Below are 20,470 nucleotides of genomic sequence, written 5' to 3'. Positions count from 1 at the left end.
CTTCTTAGGTTATGTGATCCATGTCACACCAGCAGGTCTTTCACTGGATGACTCCGAAAATGTAAATAAACAGAAGTATTGGCGCTTTCTAGTCAAAACGTTTTAAATGCAATATATAATGTTGCTTGACCCAAAACAGGATTTTTATTCTGAAAACCAGTAACTTGATCCAACCTGCTGTGTTTCCTTAGACAGAGGAACTCAGTATTAAATTTTTTGAATAATACAATAAACTGAATTTGACTGTATTGTTTTATACTCGTTTGCCATGTGTTTATCCGGAACCGGGTCATGGTGGATCAGCCCTGTCGTGGTCCTACAGTCCCCTGACAAAGGACCCCTCTCTCCATACTGCTGGAGAACCTCCTACAGGTGCCCATGTAGGACACAGTCATAAACCTTTGGCATGACAGAAACCACACTGCTCCTCTGGAAGCCGAGGCTCCTCTATTGGCTCAGCTATCGTCTCCTCTACACTAAGGAAGGATCCCTCTGTAGTGAGGAATATCCTCCAGTCCCTGTTTTTATGAAGGATTATCTCCAAAATGTTCTGCCAGTCCAAGGCAGAACAAGTTCCCAACCCCCACACAATGTTAAAGAGACGTGTCATCCACAACATCCAGAGACCTGAGGAACTCTGTCACCATGTTAGATAGCATTGCTTTGGATAGCTTTCTTCACTTAATGAATGAACTCATTTAAAATCTGTGTGTACCCAGATTATCTTTGTTTCATTTAAAAATATGATACACGTTTCTAAACATTCAAAACTGTTTTACAGAAAAGTAAAACGGACAGAATCTGCTTTAGGCGGGTGATACTTTTTCACAGCACTTTCTCACCAAGAAATGTAATTCGTTATTCCTCTTATCCTTCCACTGATTAATACATTTTTTGTATCTTTATTCTTGCTTATGTGAAGTGTTCTTGAGCCTAATTACTATATTTTTTCTTTTATTATTTCTTATGTTTGTGTGCTTTGTTATTTTTCATATTTAATGTTTGTCATTATCATTCCCGCAGCTTCCGTTCTGGAATGGATGTGAGGAGGACACCTGCACTCCTGACCTCGTCCTCCACAGTCACACTGACCTGTTAAATGTTCTGTGTGTAGTTAACTCTGTTTTCAAAATCTAAACATGCATCAAAAGCTATTGGAACAGAATATGTATTTGTTTCACCTGAAGGCAGTTCTGCAGCACAAGGAAACATCATGCCACCTCCTCACTCTGCAGCCATCGAAAGGAGCATGAAGAGAAAATGTTTGTCGTTGAGACTGGACGGAGGAAGATGACTGTGTTTGTTGAGCTTCAGAACCAAGGGGAGAATGCATTCAGAACTTCACTCGACATCTCCACAACCCCTAACCTTCTCTTCTCAAGTCTCTTAGTCAAGGTACTCAAATGTCTTTCTGTGTATTGGAATTGAAGGTGGCTTTATGTCTCAGAATGACAAGCATCCTGTCCCACAGGACCAATCAGATATCCAAATTGAGTGTTCCACTGAGAACCGGACGGCCTCACAGAGTAGCTGCAACATCAGTGCTCCATTCATGAGGACATCGTCGCAGGTGCGTTAAATATGGAGGACTTTCATTTAAGAAACTCATGGTGTGGTCACCATCCTCCTCTGACCTCAACCCTATTGAGACCCTTTGGAGTTTCCTCAAGCAGTAGATCTGAGGGTGTGATGCAGTTCATGTCAAACAGCAGCTCTGGGAAGGTTTTCTGACATCCTGCAAAGAAATTCAAGCAAAATCTCCACAAACTCACAAGTTCAGTGGATGCAAATATTGTGCAGGTGATACCAAAGAAGTGGTCTGATGTTAACATGTAATTCGCTCTGTTAAGATGTTTTTGATTGAAATAGCTTTTGAGTTTATTACATGTGACCACTTTATTCTGCACATTCAAAGAATGACCATTTTCAGTTCCTTATAATCCATAAAATGTTGGAAAATCTGCTGTGCATAATAATCTGGAACAGAGCATTTTGAATTTTTTATTTTTGAAAAAAAATACTGTTCAGAAAAATTTGATTTATACTGTAATAATTCATGACTTGAAAATTATACTGACCTTCATTTACATTCACCATTTAAGAAAATCTGAGAAAATATCACGTGCATAATAATAACACCTATCAGCCTCAGTATTTTTGTCTTATTTTGCCAAATAAGTTGAAATATTTTTGCAGAGATGAGATCATTGTTATGAAGGCCAATGTAGAGGAATATTTGATGGACTTGTTGCACCAGTACTAATATATAATCTACATATCAAGTGAGGCATCTTTTGGCCAGATACAGATTAGCATCTGTATATTAATTATTATCTAAGTCACGTTCTCTGCTCCAATCCAGGTAACTTTTCATCTGGAGTTGGAGTTCAGCCGTTCCATCTTTCTTCATTCGGCACAAGTCACCATGGTAACGACTAGGTGAGAAACTTGTTATTTCTGATATTTATCTGTGCAGCAATATGTTAATTTCACTTATCAAAATTAAATTTGCATTATTGAAAGAACACAATATGTATATTGTAATTGTAACAATAATTGTTAGTATTTTATTGAAAGCCTACATCCCATCATACAAACTGCTTTGTATTAGGTATTTTTGGCTAAATGTTAATACAACAGTTTAAACATTTAGTGCTCTAGTTTTGCTAGAGAAACTATACGGTAGGATTGATATAGAAACAGCTGAATGTTTCTCCATGCAGTGATAGAACTAGAGTTTCATTCATAATGATCAAGGCTGTAACAGATATAAAGTAATATATTCAGTTGCTCTAACCTGCTAGTGATGTGCAAGTCCTGAATGAATTGCTCAAAACCTGAGTCATATTACTGACTCCAGAATTCTATATCAGCTATTGCTACGTCCTCATCCAGGAGGAGTAAATGCTGCAGCCCAATGACTTGATGCAGTCCACTGAACTTCCTTAGATGGAAAACTTCTTTTCTTCGGTTTGATTGTAAAACTGAACTTGACTGGATTTTTTGATAACTGGTATTATTGTTGAATTAACTTGACTTTTTAGTTTTTTTGGTAAAAAAAACTAAAAAGTAGATCTGAGGGTCTACTTTTTAGTAGTTTTTTTGTGAATTGGCGCTACATGAATAAGCCGAGTTCAACTGAATTACATAGACTTTTACACTACTATGTGAAGGCTCGCTCATCTCAAATGTTTTGAAATGTTTCCATGTATCAATCAGTGAGGGAGAAGATGGATACCCAGATGACAACACCAATAACATCATCCTGCCTTTAAAATATCAAGCTGATCTTCTCTTCACGAGGTGGGTCTATTAGAATTTAGTCACTTAAAGGTAAAGGAATGGTGAACCTGACATGAATGTTAGTTTATCAGGTAATTTATGATCAGCATTTTGAAAAAACATACAACCCATTTGAAAATTTGAAAGTTCTTTCACAGTATGAAACTAAAGTTATGTGTGTGTGGGTGTGTGTGGGTGTGTGTACTGTACTGGCATAATTGTTAAAGCTGAATTCCTTTGTTTCTACTGACAGAGACCCTGATCCTCACCGTTTTGAGATCAGATCTGAGTTTTACTCTTCTTCTGGAGAACCAGACACCGCCGTCCCGACCTTCAACCTCACGTTTAATGCAAGTTGTTGCTGATTAATGAGCCACAAAGAGAAATTTGCATGGAGTTGAGCAAGGAGCTTTGATAATTTTTCAGTGTAAATTCATGAGGTTTGAATGTTTGCATTGTTAATATTAATTGTGGCTATGTGTCTAACACTAAATTACCCAGAATTACTGGAAATGTTCAGATAAAATCAGTGACTTGTGAGCAACATTGAAACGGACACTAAAAACTAAATGCTTCAAAGTTTCCAAATCCTTTTACAGCTGAGTCAGGCTGAGCCGGCAGGTTCTCTAATCTATTAGGACCGACTGAAACTGGGAAGATGAAGCTCTTTGTCAACAACAGGAGTTTTACTTTGACTATACTCTTTTAATTGAAGAAACAAAACAAAATAGATTTTGTCAGGTTTTAATGGTCTTTTGAAACATTTCTAAATAACTGTTGGTTCTCTGTTCGCTGATTTGAATAAGTGGATTAAAAGAAGGTATTTAAATGTGTCAGTACTTTTAAATTTGATTAGGTTTTTTTGAAAGGGGCAGACACACTTTAATATAAATAAACTGAATCGAATGCTTGTGTCTTGCTTCTTATAGCATAAGTTCATTTGCAGGTCTTGTTCCTCGACTGACTTTTATAAATAATAAATCTAAAAACTATTAAGAACTTTTTTAAAGTTTGGGAGGAAGTCCAAACGGTCACCTTCAGGACATGAAGTGGCAACTGCTGGGAGGTCACTGTCGCTGAAAAAGTAAATTACTTTCAAACTTGACTTAAGAGCAAAGATTAAGAATGTTTGTGGGTTTCAACCTGAAGCTTTTCAACCTTAGAATCTCATGTTAACAATCAAGCCTGATGGAAGCACAATATGTTTGAACGTCTGGTTAAACATCAGTGTGACTGACGAATGGCACTGTGGAATACTGAACAGAACTACCTTCCAAATCTTAGACATTTGGAAGGTATGTCTAATAATAACAGAATAACAGCAAATGCAACAAAAATCGCTTCGGAGCCGTCAAAAGCCAGGCACCTGAAAAAAGATTTTAATGAACGCTACAACTTCTGTCAGCTACAGGCTAGCTAACATCAGACCAGAAGCTTGTTTATGTTGCTCAGGAAAATTAAGTCAAATATTAGTGAGTAAATGTGTCTGATTTTAAGCCTTAACAGGCAAGCAGAAATTCACATAAATAAAACATATGCACCCAATATTTTTGAAGAATTTGAGTGCACTTTGGAGTAATTTGTTGTATAATCTAAATTAGTTTAAATAAATCACTCAAATTTATTATGACATTAATGCTCACATGTGGTATGGCAACCTCTGACTGGAACTGTATTTACATTATGTTCCATTTACTCTTCACAGCTTCAGAACCTGGGAATATTTTTTGTAAAGGAAATCATTTTACAAGCTGATATCTGGGCTGTGACCAAGGAGGGCAACCAGCTGGTGGAAATTACAGATTATAGCATCGAAGAGGTAATTTATGTTATATATGTAATATATATTTCACTTTTTTGCATGATTATAACAGTTGCACTGCTGAATCAAAAAAAAGTGTAGTAAATGTTAATACACTTGAAATAATACAAAGCTAATTAAGAGTAATTTTTCAGCAAGACAAATGTTTGAAGTCAATCATTTCTGAATATAGATTTTTAAAAAGGAATAGTCCCTCTGGCAATTTTTTTCACATATAGGAAGACATCTTCCTGTTCTAAATGAAAAAAAGAACTTTCAGTGCCAAAATCTTTTTCTCTTAGATCAAACACGTTTAGGCAAAATAACACTCAGATGAGTGCAGATCTTTTCATACAAGCCCTCACAAAAATCCAATGAAACCTGATAGTGTTTATATCCTTCTGTTGTGATGAAGTGTTTGCATCCATTAAATATGCATTTTTACAATAAATACAATAACTAAGAGGTCCACAGGGGAGACTAAGGCCTACATGTCGCTGTCTCAGGTTCAATTCCCAGTCTGGTGATCTTTGCCGCATGTGTTCCCCCTTCTCTCATTATCCACTTTATTGTCAATTTACTATCAAATAAAGGCCAGTAGAGCCAATAAAACCTTTGAAAAATTGTTCCGCATAGCAAATTTAGTTATAGTTGGCATTTATTGGCATTTGTTTTTGTTTTTTTCAGCAAGGAACTAATTCCAGCTGCATGCTACCTCTTATTAAAACGACTGCTCTGCGTAAACCAGAGGATCTGACTCATCTGTCTCAGCTGGTAAGAGTAAACATTTTTTTTTTATTTCCTTATAAATGGAGAAACCACCTATAAAATAGTCTTTATTCATTCTGTATTTGCTTCTGCGTGCATTTTGTGCAGAACTCCAGTAACAGTGTGAGCATACCGCTTCACTGCATGCTCAGCCTGTCACCCTCCAAGGCGCTGAAGCTCACATTCAGAGGAAGACTTCAGCTACCGACTCTGCAGGCTGTAAGTTACCATGTTTGTTTTACTCTTATAAAACCGAGGTTAGTTCACTGCTTTTAATAATCAGAATAAATTAATGTATATCAGCCGCCAGCCTGGCAGCTGTAAGGTAGTTCAAAAGACAAGGACTTGTTTCTAAAATCACCTTCTGGTCCATCAAAACAAGTGATTTGAAAAATAAACAGACAAGGAGCTTCTACATGCACTCTCAGCTATTAGTGCTGAACCTGGATGGAGCTTTCCTGCCAATATTTGTGTGAAGATGTTTTAAAATCCTGAATGAATTACAGTTCCCTAAAGTTACCAAGAGATGTCGCTCTTACCTTCAATTTAAAGTTGAGAAGGGTGACGCAGATATTCTAATGTACAACAGGACGTCCGACCAAGAACCCAAACGGTCAGAATTTTATTGTACTGTGTACCGTGTGTGTGTGTGTGTGTGTGTGTGTGTGTGTTCACACACACACACACACCTTGAAATGCCAAGGTTCTCCAGGTTTAGATTCAACAAAAAATGTTGGAAGCATCTCTGAGATCTTGACATGATAGCAGCTGAAAGTTGCAGCTCATTCATTGGCTGTGCAGCCATTCTCACAACCCATTCCATTTGTGATCAGTAAAGTACTTTTGAATGATGAGAGTCTTTATTTCAATCAAATTCCATGGGTGCTCTGTTGGATTTGATGGGGTAACTTTAGAGTTCATCGAAGAACCAAAAAGTCACTGCCAGCTTCATAAACCAGTTTGAGATGTTCAGACACAAAAACTCCATCCTGCCAGATGTAGACATCAGAACCAAGCTGGGAGAGAAAAACCTGTTCCATCTATTTCAGTCCAATTTATATATATTTGCACATGTATGCATATATAATTACACACACCACACACACACACACACACACACACCACCCCCACACACACACACACACACACACACACACACACACACACACATAAACTAACTTTCTGTGTTTGACATCCACTTAAATTACAGGTGACTTTCAGGTCCTTAGAGCTGCTGATTGTTACCACAGTACAGCTAGAGAAGACCAATCCCATGTTTCTTCAGGAGGATGTCCTTGTTCGACAGGTACAACACTGTGCTGACTTCTACTAACTAACTGCTTGACCTACAAATCTATTTAAATTGTGCTTGTTCTGCACCACCTAACAGTAATGGTGCACTACAGGTTCAGAACACATGCAGAATGTTGCATAACTAGGTGCATAATGCAATGTTCTGTAACACAACTTTAAAAAGTGAAAACCAAACAAACTGAGAGAACCCCCAGCTATCACCCAGCTGAATGGCACAATCTCTGCTGCTATTTCAATTCTTTTGAGAACAAGGTTAGAAGTAACTGCACTAAACCGCAACTATTCCTTTATTTGTTTCTGCTGTGTTTACAAACCTTTACTGCTAACAGCAGCAACCAGGTAGTGTAGATCTGTAGAGCATGAAGTTTCAGCTTATGTTACATTTGAAGAGGAAGGTGTTATTAAGTAAGATTGAAAGAAGTGCATGTCAGCTTCTCTTTCTGCAAAAACATCTGTTGTGTCTTAAGAGATGTCAACATCAGAAGCAACACAAGGAGGATCAGGCTCAGCCAGGAAATGATTTGTGACTGTTGTTTTAATGCAGACCATCCTGGATCTGAGAAAAGAGGGACCCAGCTCCATCCCCATCTGGATCATCCTGGGCAGCTCCCTGGGAGGCCTGCTGCTGCTCTGCTTAGTCATTCTGGGCTTATGGAAGGTACACAACCCCACTGTCAGCCCATACCTCCACTTTATCTGGGCTCTATTATAACAATAGAGCAAATAAGATTATTGAAAGCATCTTTGAAATATTAACAAACAGTAAAAAATTACATATTTGTCAAATTTCACAAAGTTATGATTCCAAAGTTATTCTTCCTGTCACGTGTTGATGTGCTGCTGGGCAAGGCACTTTACCCCAAGTTGCCTGCTGATCTGCATGCTGGTGTATTGATCTGTAAGCGTTTGAGTGTGAATGGGTGCATGTGTCTCTAGGGTAAAGCGCCAGTCAGGCTGATCACATTAACAACTTACCATGATGCTTTTTGACTTTTTTGACAGCTTGGATTCTTCAAAAGACGGAGACGTCAGGAAGAGGAGGAGCAGCCCGTCACCAACGGCAATGCAGAGAAGCAGCTTTAAGGCAGTTTGATGAGTTTCAATCTGCACTTCAAACTTTGACCTGTTACTGACAGACCTCCATGTTCTGTCCATCGCTGACGAACGCTACAAACTGTTTTCACCAAACTGAGGTGAAATAACTAAGATTCTGCTTGCAGTTGAAGACATAAAGTACTCAGTTCACATTGAGTATGACTATTCATTTACCAGCACCTCAGCCAGTCAGTGGAAATAGTGATGTATATTTCATAAGACTGATGCACTATTCTCATTTTGAGAGAAACTACTGCAGTTAGACAGAGGTGTGCAGGTTTCTTTTACACAGCTTGCATTATACACATTGACAGAGCTCAATATACCAGACATGCTCCTACTGATCTATGTGAAAAACAAACTAAATTTACTCTTAAATTATGGTGACAGTCAAAATATCATGGATAATTTGGACTTTATTCTCCATGTCAGGTCATCTCACATCACTCTGTATTACACTCTGTCCAGATATTTTTTGCTGTTTATACATGGCTCTAAATCTGAATGAATGTCGAAAACCATATTTATTAGTATTTTTATTTAATAGCTGGCAGGACAGTGTAAAGAATTGTTATATGAGCTAAACCCCAAATCTATTTGACTGCATGTAATATTTGTAATAAAACTCAAGTTTCCAATAAAACTTGAGTTTTATTGGAAACTGAAGCTGCTTTTCAAACCAAAGCAAATCATCAAGGCATTAAAGATTGAATATTGTTTAAAACTATTTTTATTATCCATTTTATGTGTATAAAGTATAAACTTTAATGAACAGTAAGGATAGGGGCATTACTGCTGGATATAAAGCAGTTGATTGAATTAAAAAAAAACATGTTTAAAGGTGTGTGTTTTATTCTTCTCTTTTACACTGAAGATTCTTAGTCTGTGTAGCAGACGAACACGCACACAGTGTGGCAGTGCACACCACAACAAGTATGGAATCGCTTCAGGTGTTTGTTTCACTTTGCAGGAAAATAAGTGGTCGATAAAATATCAGTTTTATCAAACACCATTAATTGGTTGATGAGGCATCATTTTCATTTTTCAGCACAAGTAGATGAAGAAAATATGACAGAACTCCTACAATCATAGTTGAGAATGTTTTTGGCAAAACTTCCTGCAAAAAATGAAAAAGTTTGTTCTTTCACTGCTCATCTCAGACAACAACAATAAGACTGAGACCCTCCTTATAACAGCTCCTGCTTTATTTACAACGTCAGTCTGGTTCTTGTTTGTTTTTATCCACCTGATGAGTCCAGCATTTGGAATTTTGCTTCAATATGGATTTTCACTGTTTACTGAAATATTAATAATAATCATAATAATCTTTCTTTAACCAGGTTTGTCCCACTGAGATCAAAAGATCTCTTTTCTAATAGAGACCTGTCTGAAACCAGGTCACAACGAAAACATTTAAAAAGTTACAACACAGAGTCGCAATATAATAATGAATAATCCATAAATCTGTCATTGTGTTTAGCGGCGTAAACATCCTCAACATGTAATCCGTCTGGGACGAAAAGCTTGACTGTATTAAACAGGACTTAAGTTTTATAGCTGCCAAGAAGATATTTATTTCTTCATCATGATTCACTCTGACTTTTGATCAATTTCAAGTAAAACTATTCATTCATAGTGCAGCTGGAAAAATGTTCTTGTTTCTATCTTAAAACACACCTGGAATTCACTTTTATCTCTGTTGAAGAAAATACAGTAAGAATTATTTGTTTTATTTTTAATCACTAAAGATATTATTCCAGTAGAAGAACTCCTAAACCAAAGGTTGTCCCACCAAGGACAATGTTGTAGCTCTGAGGTATTAAAGAAACCAGGGGTTGATTGTTTGTGTCTTTGCTGTGTATCAATAACGTTTAGAAAACTTTGACGTTCATTTTGCTACATAATAAAGATTAGAATAAATACACTCTCATTATGAAAGGAACCAAAACAACTGCAGTACCAAGGGTCAGACCATATTCAAAACATGATCAACTTAAATTGGTTTTTATTGATAATTTACCAATAATACCAAGGGAAAAAAATTATTACAGCACCAATCATCACCCTCATGCAATAATTTACAAACATAAAAGTTAGCAAGATTTAAAAAAAACAATGGCCATAATTTGCCAAACATGCAGAGCAGCAAGTTAAGGATTTCATTTGCAAGGAGCTGCTAATTCTAAAATGGCCACCAGGGGGCATTTGATCATTGCCAATAGTGTTATTAGCCAGTGGTTGGGAATGTCTGACATTTCCAACACAGTCAAAACATGGAGAAAGTCTGCAGAGACAACATGCCTCATAAATGCATAACCAGGGCATATCCAACAGCTGCATGGTGTGTGTGGGTGGATTTACAGAGGTGACACACATCCACTCATGGAGCAGAATACAAAACACACTCCAGGTCATAACCTGACCCCTGCCTCATGCCACCGCACAGAATGACTCCTTAGAAATCTGTTGCTGGTAATTCTGTTCAATGCATTGATGAGTCAGAGAAACAGAAAACCAAAAACTTTGTTTCAAATGAAATATCTAAAATCGAACAAACAGGGAAAAAATAAAACATGTTTTCCTGAACATGTCCAATAGTTTGACCAAACGGCCTAATTCTGTCCAAGCTTCTTTTTTCTGAGCAGTTTAAGAAAGTTCTTTAAATAAATCAATAAAATTATTTTAATTCTAAAAATACAATTCATGAGATGAATACAAGGAATCCAAGCTAGGCTGGCTGTACATTTCCTCACAGGCACTCGTTCATTTTGTCTCACAACCTTTTCACAGTAACATGGCATATATGACAAAACGCAAAGGATGAAGGGACATGACAGACTACTGCTGTCTTCTCTGTATTTGAAAAATACACATTCACCAAAACCGTCAGAAAATCTCTGCAGAACATAAAGGGGATCTCTCTGGTTTATTGCAAGAAAATGAGCTGTAGAAGCAATTCTACACACATCAACCTGGCCAGCCTGTTTATGCAGGTGTTAGTCTGCAAAAACATTTATAAAAAATAGTTTTTGTCAACATAAAAATGCTTTAAAAAACTTTTCTGGTTAAGTACTTTCAGCACCTTATGAATCAATTTTTTGAAAAAAACAACAGATGTGGCCCTAACTCTGGTAAGTTTTCTGAACTGAGTTCAGTGAAACTCCACAAACTCTTCCAGAGTTTTGGGAATTTGGTTGCGATAAGTGATCTGGTGCTGTCGGACAGCACGCGCCGCCAGGCACTTCAGGCTCATTTTCATCTGGGTCTTCAGCAGGATCTCAGACACACCTGTAGTACTTTTGTCCAGTGGAGTCTTCTTCTGCTTGTTGGTCATATCTGTGTGGGCCCCAGCCTCGACCAAGTTGATGATAATGGCATGTAGGGTGAGGAAGTCACTGATTGGTCGGTTGTACTGGACAATAACATGGAGGGGAGTGTTTCCTTCATGATCCACTGCATTTACCTGAGCACCGCAGTCCAGCAGCAGCTTGGTCACCTTGGCATTAGGGAAGCTGCAGACGTCATTGGTGTGAAAATCATCGACAGGTGTGCTGGAGCTGATGGCCAGGTGGAGCAGTGAGGCGCCTTCACGTGTCCGTGGATCCAGCTGGATCAGGTCGTAAATGTGCTTGTTAATCTTGGCTTGCTCCTCATCACTGCAGTTAGTCTTAGTGGAGATGCAGGCCAGATAAAGAAAAGTAAAAATATTGGATTCATAATTGTCCATGGCCTGCTGCAGCTCGGACTCAGCCCCTGTGTCAACTCGAGCCATGCTGCGCTGAATCTCCAGAACACTGCAGCTGAGGACCTGCTCCACCGCTGAGGCCAACACCACCTCCTTCAGGTGCACCATCTGGGAGAAAACCTGGGCGAAGCGCAGCAAATCTTTGTGCGTGTTGCGGTTCCCCTTTTGCCGGAGTCGAAGGGCATGAAGCCACAGTCTGATGCACTGATCAAACTCCATGTTGTCTGCACAGACCGCTCCTCGATAAATAATGGGATGTGACAAGTCAATGTTGTCTGAGCCCATGATGCGTTCCCGAATCATGAGCCCCTCCATGTGCAAGGCGTCCCTGTCCACCCGGATGGCTTCCAGCTGCTGGAGGGTTCTACACTCACAACGCCCCCCATAAGCTTCAATGGGTGGCAGCAAGTCCTTCTCAATGATGTTGTCAGGGTCATGGTAGCGCTCTTTCATGGCCATGTGAAGGTACTGGTATGTTTTCTGGATGTCATAGTTCTCCCGGTCATTGGCAAAAGACGCCCCCAGCAGCTCCAAGGCCTCGACGCGACTGGGAGGGTCGCAGTCATCATGACCCATCAACAGCTCCACCACATCAGCTTTACAGCTCTCTGCAGCTACCTTTAATGGCGTCATGCCATGTCCATTCATTGCCATGGCAGCCTGGGAGTTCATCAGCTCTTTCACAATTTCCAGATGGCCTGCCTCTGCTGCGAAGTGAAGGGCCGTGGCCCCGCAGTGAGCCTTGCCATTGACATCGGCACCCTGCGTCAACAAGAACTTAACCACGTCCACATGGCCCCTGTAGGCAGCGATCATCAAGCAGGTGTTGTTGAACTTGTTGGTGATGCTGATATCGGCGTTGTGTTCCACAAGGTAGCGGACGATGTCCAGTCGGCCATCGAAGCAGGCGGCCCGGAGGGGAGTGGAGTTGGTAATGGTTGTGTGATTGACGTTAGCGCCATGGCTCACCAGGAGGTGAACCACCTCAAAGTGTCCGGCTCCGGCTGCGCACCACAGCGCTGTGGCCCCATCAATGATGTAGCTGAAACAAAGAAGCGACTGGATTAAATATCATGACAGGCCTGGTCCCAGCAGAAGGCTTTCTGAGCTGCAACATTTAAAGGGGCAGTGTTATGTCTTTTCCAGGCACATTGTGCCATTTTATAACACAATCAACTATCAGGAGAAGAGCAGCCTGGCAGGTATGAATTAACAGGTGGCTGATAAAACATGGCAGCATCTCCAACAGCACAGAATCGGGTGAATTACGATAAATCTGTGCAGCCTCCTCAAACTCAAAGACTGGGTGATTTATTATCAAATAATATGCAGGGAGTCTGAGATTAATACATTTGTCAACATGTGATTAAATGTGAAAAGTCTTTTAGTTTTTCTACATCAGCTCTTCTATTACTTTTTTGTGTATTTGCTCTGTCTTCTCAAACCCCTAGTCAGTCATGGCCTGTTAAAAGGCAGTTTTTCCTCTCCACTGTGTCATGCATCAATGTAATGCACGTACATTGTCCTTGTTTTAAAGTAATCGTAAATGTATTCCTGGTAATAACACAGTTTTCATCCACCATGTCAATGTCGATGTGTTTTAGTAAGGTTAAAGTTTCTTAACTTGTATATTTTTAATAGACTAAAACACATTAGTATGTGCATAATGATTCGTTTCTCAATTTAACTACAAAAAGCTCATTTTCAATGACGTTCAAATGTATAATAGAGATCCACCTCAATATCAACCAGTTCTAAGCAGATTGGTTTAGAAACAGGTGGATTTAACATGCTCTGCATAACAGCAGGCTGAAATAAACAGGACAGAGGACACCTCTGAGGGACCTACCCGTCGAACCGGACCGTGCCGGTCTGTTCCGTGTCCACTTTGTAGTGGTCCAGGAGAAGACGCACCACATTGTCGTGTCCGTTCCGCGCTGCGATGATGAGAGGAGTGGACCTTTGGCCGGCTTGATGAGTCACATAGCTCAGGAGGAACCGAGTCTCCACCTGAGAGTGGTTGAGTAGAAGTGCGGCCAGTGTCAGGACCCGACCCTCGCTGGCTGCCTTATAAACGTAGCTGGCCAAAGACTCCATGGGAGCCCAACAGACAGCGATGTTCGCCGAACTCTTCTCACCTCGCGCCCCTGGTGTGCGGTCCTCCAAAGGAAGCCGCCTCCCATTAAAACATCAGAAGAAACTAATGCGACCACATGGAATTGCTTGTTCCTTCTTGACAGAGAGACGTTTACTTTGTGATGATTCTAAAACTGAAGCAGCCTACAGAGAGCGAACCGCCGCAGGGTTGGTGATTCCAGGCAACGAGTGTCAGAAATTGCTAGCTAACCGGTTAGCTCCTCTGTTTAATAATAGCCAAGTGCTTAAAAACCCGTCCAGGATGCGCATTTGGCTGTTTAAAGTTAGTTCCCGAGTTCTGCACTCCCAGAGGATCCATGCCATGCGGTGTCAGTCAGAAAATGTAAACAAAGAGAACAAAAATTAAACAAGTAAAACTGCTACTTTCACCTTTGCGACTAAGTGATTTGCCGGAAGTAAGAGTTCGACACAAAAATAGGTCCGACAGGAACGGTTTTCTACCGTTGATTGTTCCGAGAGGAAGGAGGAGGAAATTGTGAAAAGCAGCACGTTGTTCTGGTACATCTTAACTCTAGGAGCAGGGCCCCGTTAGGATCTTAACTCCAGGAGATGGGCCCCGTTAGGATCTTAACTCCAGGAGAAGGGCCCCGTTAGGATCTTAACTCTAGGAGCAGGGCCCAGTCAGGATCTTAACTCCAGGAGCAGGGCCCCGTTAGGATCTTAACTCCAGGAGATGGGCCCCGTTAGGATCTTAACTCCAGGAGAAGGGCCCCGTTAGGATCTTAACTCCAGGAGATGGGCCCCGTTAGGATCTTAACTCCAGGAGAAGGGCCCCGTTAGGATCTTAACTCTAGGAGAAGGGCCCAGTCAGGATCTTAACTCCAGGAGCAGGGCCCCGTTAGGATCTTAACTCCAGGAGAAGGGCCCCGTTAGGATCTTAACTCCAGGAGAAGGGCCCCATTAGGATCTTAACTCCAGGAGATGGGCCCTGTTAGGATCTTAACTCCAGGAGATGGGCCCCCTTAGGATCTTAACTCCAGGAGAAGGGCCCCGTTAGGATCTTAACTCCAGGAGAAGGGCCCCGTTAGGATCTTAACTCCAGGAGATGGGCCCCATTAGGATCTTAACTCCAGGAGCAGGGCCCCGTTAGGATCTTAACTCCAGGAGCAGGGCCCCCTTAGGATCTTAACTCCAGGAGAAGGGCCCCCTTAGGATCTTAACTCCAGGAGAAGGGCCCCGTTAGGATCTTAACTCTAGGAGCAGGGCCCAGTCAGGATCTTAACTCCAGGAGAAGGGCCCCATTAGGATCTTAACTCCAGGAGATGGGCCCTGTTAGGATCTTAACTCCAGGAGAAGGGCCCCGTTAGGATCTTAACTCCAGGAGAAGGGCCCCGTTAGGATCTTAACTCCAGGAGATGGGCCCCATTAGGATCTTAACTCCAGGAGCAGGGCCCCCTTAGGATCTTAACTCCAGGAGCAGGGCCCCTTAGGATCTTAACTCCAGGAGATGGGCCCCATTAGGATCTTAACTCCAGAAGATGGGCCCCGTTAGGATCTTAACTCCAGGAAATGGGCCCCGTTAGGATCTTAACTCCAGGAGCAGGGCCCCATTAGGATCTTAACTCCAGGAGAAGGGCCCCATTAGGATCTTAACTCCAGGAGATGGGCCCCATTAGGATCTTAACTCCAGGAAATGGGCCCCGTTAGGATCTTAACTCCAGGAGCAGGGCCCCCTTAGGATCTTAACTCCAGGAGCAGGGCCCCTTTAGGATCTTAACTCCAGGAGCAGGGCCCCATTAGGATCTTAACTCCAGGAGATGGGCCCCGTTAGGATCTTAACTCCAGGAGATGGGCCCCATTAGGATCTTAACTCCAGGAGAAGGGCCCCGTTAGGATCTTAACTCCAGGAGATGGGCCCCGTTAGGATCTTAACTCCAGGAGCAGGGCCCCTTAGGATTTTAACTCCAGGAGATGGGCCCCGTTAGGATCTTAACTCCAGGAGAAGGGCCCCCTTAGGATCTTAACTCCAGGAGATGGGCCCCATTAGGATCTTAACTCCAGTAAATGGGCCCCGTTAGGATCTTAACTCCAGGAGCAGGGCCCTGTTAGGATCTTAACTCCAGGAGCAGGGCCCTGTTAGGATCTTAACTCCAGGAGAAGGGCCCATTACCTCATCCTGCAGCTTCTCAACATATTAGTGACAACAATTTGTTTGTGAGCTCTTCTATCAGTCTGATTATTTCTGATTGCATCTAATAAGTTTGACACTTCCAACCCCAGTTTCAGAACTAAGTAAGCTTTTTGGAATAAGGTATTTATGATTTAACAACAGGTTCAGTTGCCTTCATTTATAGCTATTTGTTACTATAATACTATTCTATTATTTTCTAGAATAGTATTTCTATTAAATAGCTTTTGATTTGAGCTTACTGTAGATCTTTTGGTTGAGGCAGAACTGTTTGGACAGTTGTTACCTCTGTCTGGACGTTGTTCAGCTGGACAGATACTGTTCTGTTCTGTTCTGTTCTGTTCTGGAGACGACTGTAGAACGTCTGGAGATGATGATGCAAAGAATGATTCTTCATAAAATCAAAAAAAGTATGGACAACACTGACCATCTTCTTCAAGAGAGTACTTTAGGACAACAGAGTGTCTTCAGTCAGAGGCTTCTTCAAATTCATCGTATACAGACTGCTACAGGAGAGCTTTCCTGCCAACAGCTATTGCTATCTGACTCTGAAGAATTTGAATTAAAAGGAGTTACTACGCCATTCAATTTCCTTTTGGGATCAATAAAGTATTTTTGAATTTAAATTTAGTCATGTGACTGTCATGTGCCAACAATTGTCACTGTTTATTAACTGTCCCTCATTAATATAAAGCTATTGGCTGAGCTTTTGATGTGACTAACTGCATGACTTCTCTTTCATCCCATAATGCCAAGCTTCTCTGTAAAGAGATGTTTATCTCCAAGTGTAAGTCATTGAATGTGCAACTACTTCAAAAAATGTCATTTAACCTAGAAAGTACTGCTGGCTCCGTGCTCCTGTTTTTTGGGTGTTTTATTTTACAGGCTTTGATGCTCTGTATCCTCAAACCCCCAAGGGTTTGAGGATCCTCAAACCCCCAAGGGTTTGAGGATACAGCAGCGATACAGGTCAAGCAGCGACCAAGGCGGTCGCTGCTTGACCGATTCCAGGTTCTGCTTGAAGGAGAGGTTTCCTTTCCGCTCTTGCTACATGTATGTTGGTCTGAGGGATTAATCCGAGTTAGACTTTTGTTTCGCCAAAGAGAAAAAAAAAATTGCAGTCATTGCTCTGTTTACCTAAGGAGAGAGATAAATCACAGGAGACAACTAAAGGATAAAAGTCAGGGAGGTTATTTCACCTAATCATAATATTTCTATTATGTGTTCTGCTTGCTATCTCAGGCTAATGGGGTAAAGTTAATTAAGTAACCCATAAATACCAGTTTTAGCATGTGGAGGTGACAAGTTAACTTTATCTTAGTCATTAGATCACAAACCTTAAGGTAAATGCTGGATAACATGTACAGGAGCAGAAGAATATGGAAAACACTATAGATTTTATCTAGATAGACTACACCCACACACACACACACACCCACACACACGCGCACACTAACACGCACACCCACGCACACAATGACAAAATACAATTTATTCTTGACTATTTGTAGATAATAAATTGTAGTTTATAAACTAGAACTTTTATATCTTCCATTGGGTTTTGTCACGTTGTATATTATAGATAATATAGATTTGTTATTTTGTTATGAATGCCGCAGAATGAGCCTTCACTCATACAGCCCTTTAAAATCAGACAAATCAGTGGACCAGAGCAGCACTGAGCTACATTTACATTAGGAAGAGCACAGAAGCTTCAAACATGAGGACATTACAAAGTACAGCATTTACACACTTTGAGTTTGTTGAACACACAAATACTGGCAGAGAAACCAGGATCTATAAATGGTGCTCGGTGAGGTGATCGCTGAGTTGATGATCGGACAGTGACAGTGAAGATAACGTCTGGTGCTGTTTTTCTGTCCCAGGTCGGTCCTGCTACGTCTGGAACGCGTCCGTGTCGCACTGGTCCGTGAAAGCCGTCTCCAGGTTGTTCAGCGGGATGGCAGTCTGCGTGTCGTCCGGCTCTCTGGTTGTTCTGGAGAACGGCTGCAGACGGCATGTGTTCCTCCCCGAGGGAGAGGAGATTCTCCAGAACATCTCTTTTATCTTCTTCCTGAACTCCCTGCGCATGAGGCAGTACAGAACCGGGTTCAGGCAGCTGTTGGTGTGCGCCAGGCACACGGTGACCGGATGGAGGTACGTGTGCACCATGTAATAGGCTTTATCCCAGTCGACCACATTCAGTTTCACCAGAACACCCCACAAGGTGATGGCGTGGTTCGGCATCCAGCAGATGAAGAAGGAGAGGACCACGATGGTGACCGACCGGGTCACCTTGGCGCTGCGCTTCACCTGATTGTTGTTCATGCTGCGCAGACGTACGAAGCGCAGCAGCAACAGGTAGCACACCGTCACTATCAGCATGGGGAACACAAAACCTACCAAAACCTTCTGAAGGTGGTGAAGCAAAAGCCAAGGTTTGCCGTCCGGGAAGCCCATGAGGCAGAGTCTCACCCCCGCCACCCTTCTCACCGTGGAGAACACGGCGGTTGGCAAAGAGGCCGTCATGGCGCAGAGCCACAGTCCGGGGATCACCCAGTGCACCGGGCACACCCGCTGCCGGGTCCTGTCCTTCAGGGCCGAAGCCACGGACCAGTACCGAGTGACGCTCATGGCTGTGAGGAAAAACACGCTGGCGTACATGTTCATCACCGTCACTGTGAGAACGATTTTGCACATGGCGTTTCCAAACGGCCAGCTGAAGTCCAGAGCTATGTCCACAGCCCAGAAAGGCAAAGTCAGCACAAACTGGAAGTCCGTCACCGCCAGGTTCAGGATGAACAGGTTGATACTGGGTCTCTTTCTCCGGCCCCTGCGCGCTTTCATCAGGAACAACACCAGCAGGTTCCCCAGGAGCCCCGCAGCGCACACCACCGAGTAGACGGTGGAGATGAGGATGCGCAAAGCCGGAGACCCGTCGGCTGGCACGTCAACATCATTCCGCTCCAACGAGGATCCGTTCCACAAAGTCGTGTTGTTGTGACTTCGCAGCGCTGCCATTCTGTCCGGTAACAGCTGCGAGCCTCACCGCCACAGAGCGCGCTGTGTCTGCGTGGTAAGGGGAACAGCGACCTCGATGGCCATCTCCCGCTGTGCCTGCATGGGGTTCTCCACTCAGGAGGAGCTTCACAGGGAGACGTTTTGTTTCCAGTCTGTACCTGACTGACTAAAGAGCCTTGATCCAGGCGCTGCGCGCTCCCGAGGAGGCAAGTGCACGATGGGAGACTGACGTGTCTTTTTCAGGCCAAGACCAAGTTGCGTCTGAACTGAAAAACGTCTGTCTGTCTGTCTGTCTGTGCTGAGGAGTAATATCATGTTAAAGACTTTTCTTTTCATTGTAAACCTTCAAACTTGCTGAGAAAAAAAAGATTCAACACAGTTGCTGTCACACAAACATCATTACTTTGCTAAAAACAAAGAAAAAAACTGAGAATAAATCAGGCAAACTTTCAATAACTAATTTCTGTGAAACATGGTCTTCATTCATACTGAACTGTTCTCACATCTTAAATTCCTGAAACACAGATATTTAGAAATTAATTCTCCCTAGTTGCAGTATTGATTACTCAATTTCTAAAAAAAAAAAAAAAGAAAGAAAGAAGAAAAGAAAAGTTGTGAGACTCTTAGTTTTATTTCACAGCCTGTTTGAGAACATTTGTATAATCTTTACCCGTTACATACTATTCATCACTCAGGATCCTCTCAGCTTTAAAATATGAAAAGATACGGTCCAGTAAAAGATGGGCCGAATTATGTGACACTAATTTCTTATTTGGTAAAACACAGTAATGGGCTGTTTACCCACAATGAATCAAAAAGAGAATGATGCTTCAACTTTAAAAAAAATAGAGTTAATTTCACATCATATTTGTCAAACTTCATCTTTTTACTTCTGTTTACCACTACAACTTAATAAACTTTGTATATTTACTTTTTATATTTAATTTGATTGCTTGCAAAAAATTAGCTTAATTTTTTTAGTTGTCTCACCGGGTTTCTTTTTCAAATGCATCACCAGAAAAGCTGATCGCCTCCTGCTGCTGCTGTTGCTGCTGCTGCTGTTGCTGCTGCTGCTGCTGCTGTTGCTGCTGCTGCTGCTGTTGCTGCTGCTGCTGCTGCTGCTGCTGCTGCTGCTGCTGTTGCTGCTGCTGCTGTTGCT

The 20,470-nt window shown here is 41.8% G+C and overlaps 3 protein-coding genes across 3 annotated transcripts in view; 1 reads left to right on the top strand and 2 right to left on the bottom strand.

Moving 5' to 3' along the window:
* Window positions 1-9,084, top strand: part of LOC129367265 (integrin alpha-11-like) — a 35,744-nt gene extending 26,660 nt beyond the window's left edge. Inside the window, exons 19-30 of the mRNA XM_055041587.1 lie at window positions 1,024-1,106; window positions 1,188-1,395; window positions 1,472-1,570; window positions 2,363-2,439; window positions 3,220-3,303; window positions 3,536-3,632; window positions 4,988-5,101; window positions 5,771-5,857; window positions 5,960-6,070; window positions 7,062-7,157; window positions 7,710-7,823; window positions 8,168-9,084. Coding sequence (XP_054897562.1) covers window positions 1,024-1,106; window positions 1,188-1,395; window positions 1,472-1,570; window positions 2,363-2,439; window positions 3,220-3,303; window positions 3,536-3,632; window positions 4,988-5,101; window positions 5,771-5,857; window positions 5,960-6,070; window positions 7,062-7,157; window positions 7,710-7,823; window positions 8,168-8,248 — 1,251 coding nt within the window. The 3' untranslated portion in view covers window positions 8,249-9,084. The remainder of the gene's footprint in view (window positions 1-1,023; window positions 1,107-1,187; window positions 1,396-1,471; window positions 1,571-2,362; window positions 2,440-3,219; window positions 3,304-3,535; window positions 3,633-4,987; window positions 5,102-5,770; window positions 5,858-5,959; window positions 6,071-7,061; window positions 7,158-7,709; window positions 7,824-8,167) is intronic.
* Window positions 9,085-10,248: 1,164 nt separating this feature from the next.
* fem1b (fem-1 homolog b) lies at window positions 10,249-14,556 on the bottom strand. Its single transcript, XM_055056094.1, has 2 exons — window positions 13,855-14,556; window positions 10,249-13,047 (listed from the first exon to the last, which is right to left on the bottom strand). The coding sequence occupies exons 1-2, from the start codon at window positions 14,100-14,102 to the stop codon at window positions 11,412-11,414; spliced, it is 1,884 nt and encodes a 627-aa protein (XP_054912069.1). The 5' UTR covers window positions 14,103-14,556; the 3' UTR covers window positions 10,249-11,411.
* Window positions 14,557-18,037: 3,481 nt separating this feature from the next.
* Window positions 18,038-19,399, bottom strand: LOC129376772 (relaxin-3 receptor 1-like). The gene has a single exon (XM_055056374.1). It carries the CDS (start codon window positions 19,309-19,311, stop codon window positions 18,187-18,189), a length of 1,125 nt encoding a protein of 374 aa, XP_054912349.1. The 5' UTR covers window positions 19,312-19,399; the 3' UTR covers window positions 18,038-18,186.
* Window positions 19,400-20,470: the final 1,071 nt, after the last annotated feature.

The sequence above is a fragment of the Poeciliopsis prolifica genome, unplaced genomic scaffold (genome assembly GCF_027474105.1).
Source record: "Poeciliopsis prolifica strain line A6 unplaced genomic scaffold, Auburn_PproV2 SCAFFOLD001, whole genome shotgun sequence".
NCBI lineage: Eukaryota > Metazoa > Chordata > Actinopteri > Cyprinodontiformes > Poeciliidae > Poeciliopsis > Poeciliopsis prolifica.
Note: the sequence above shows the minus strand (reverse complement) of the source record. Positions and strands in the feature narration are given on the sequence as shown.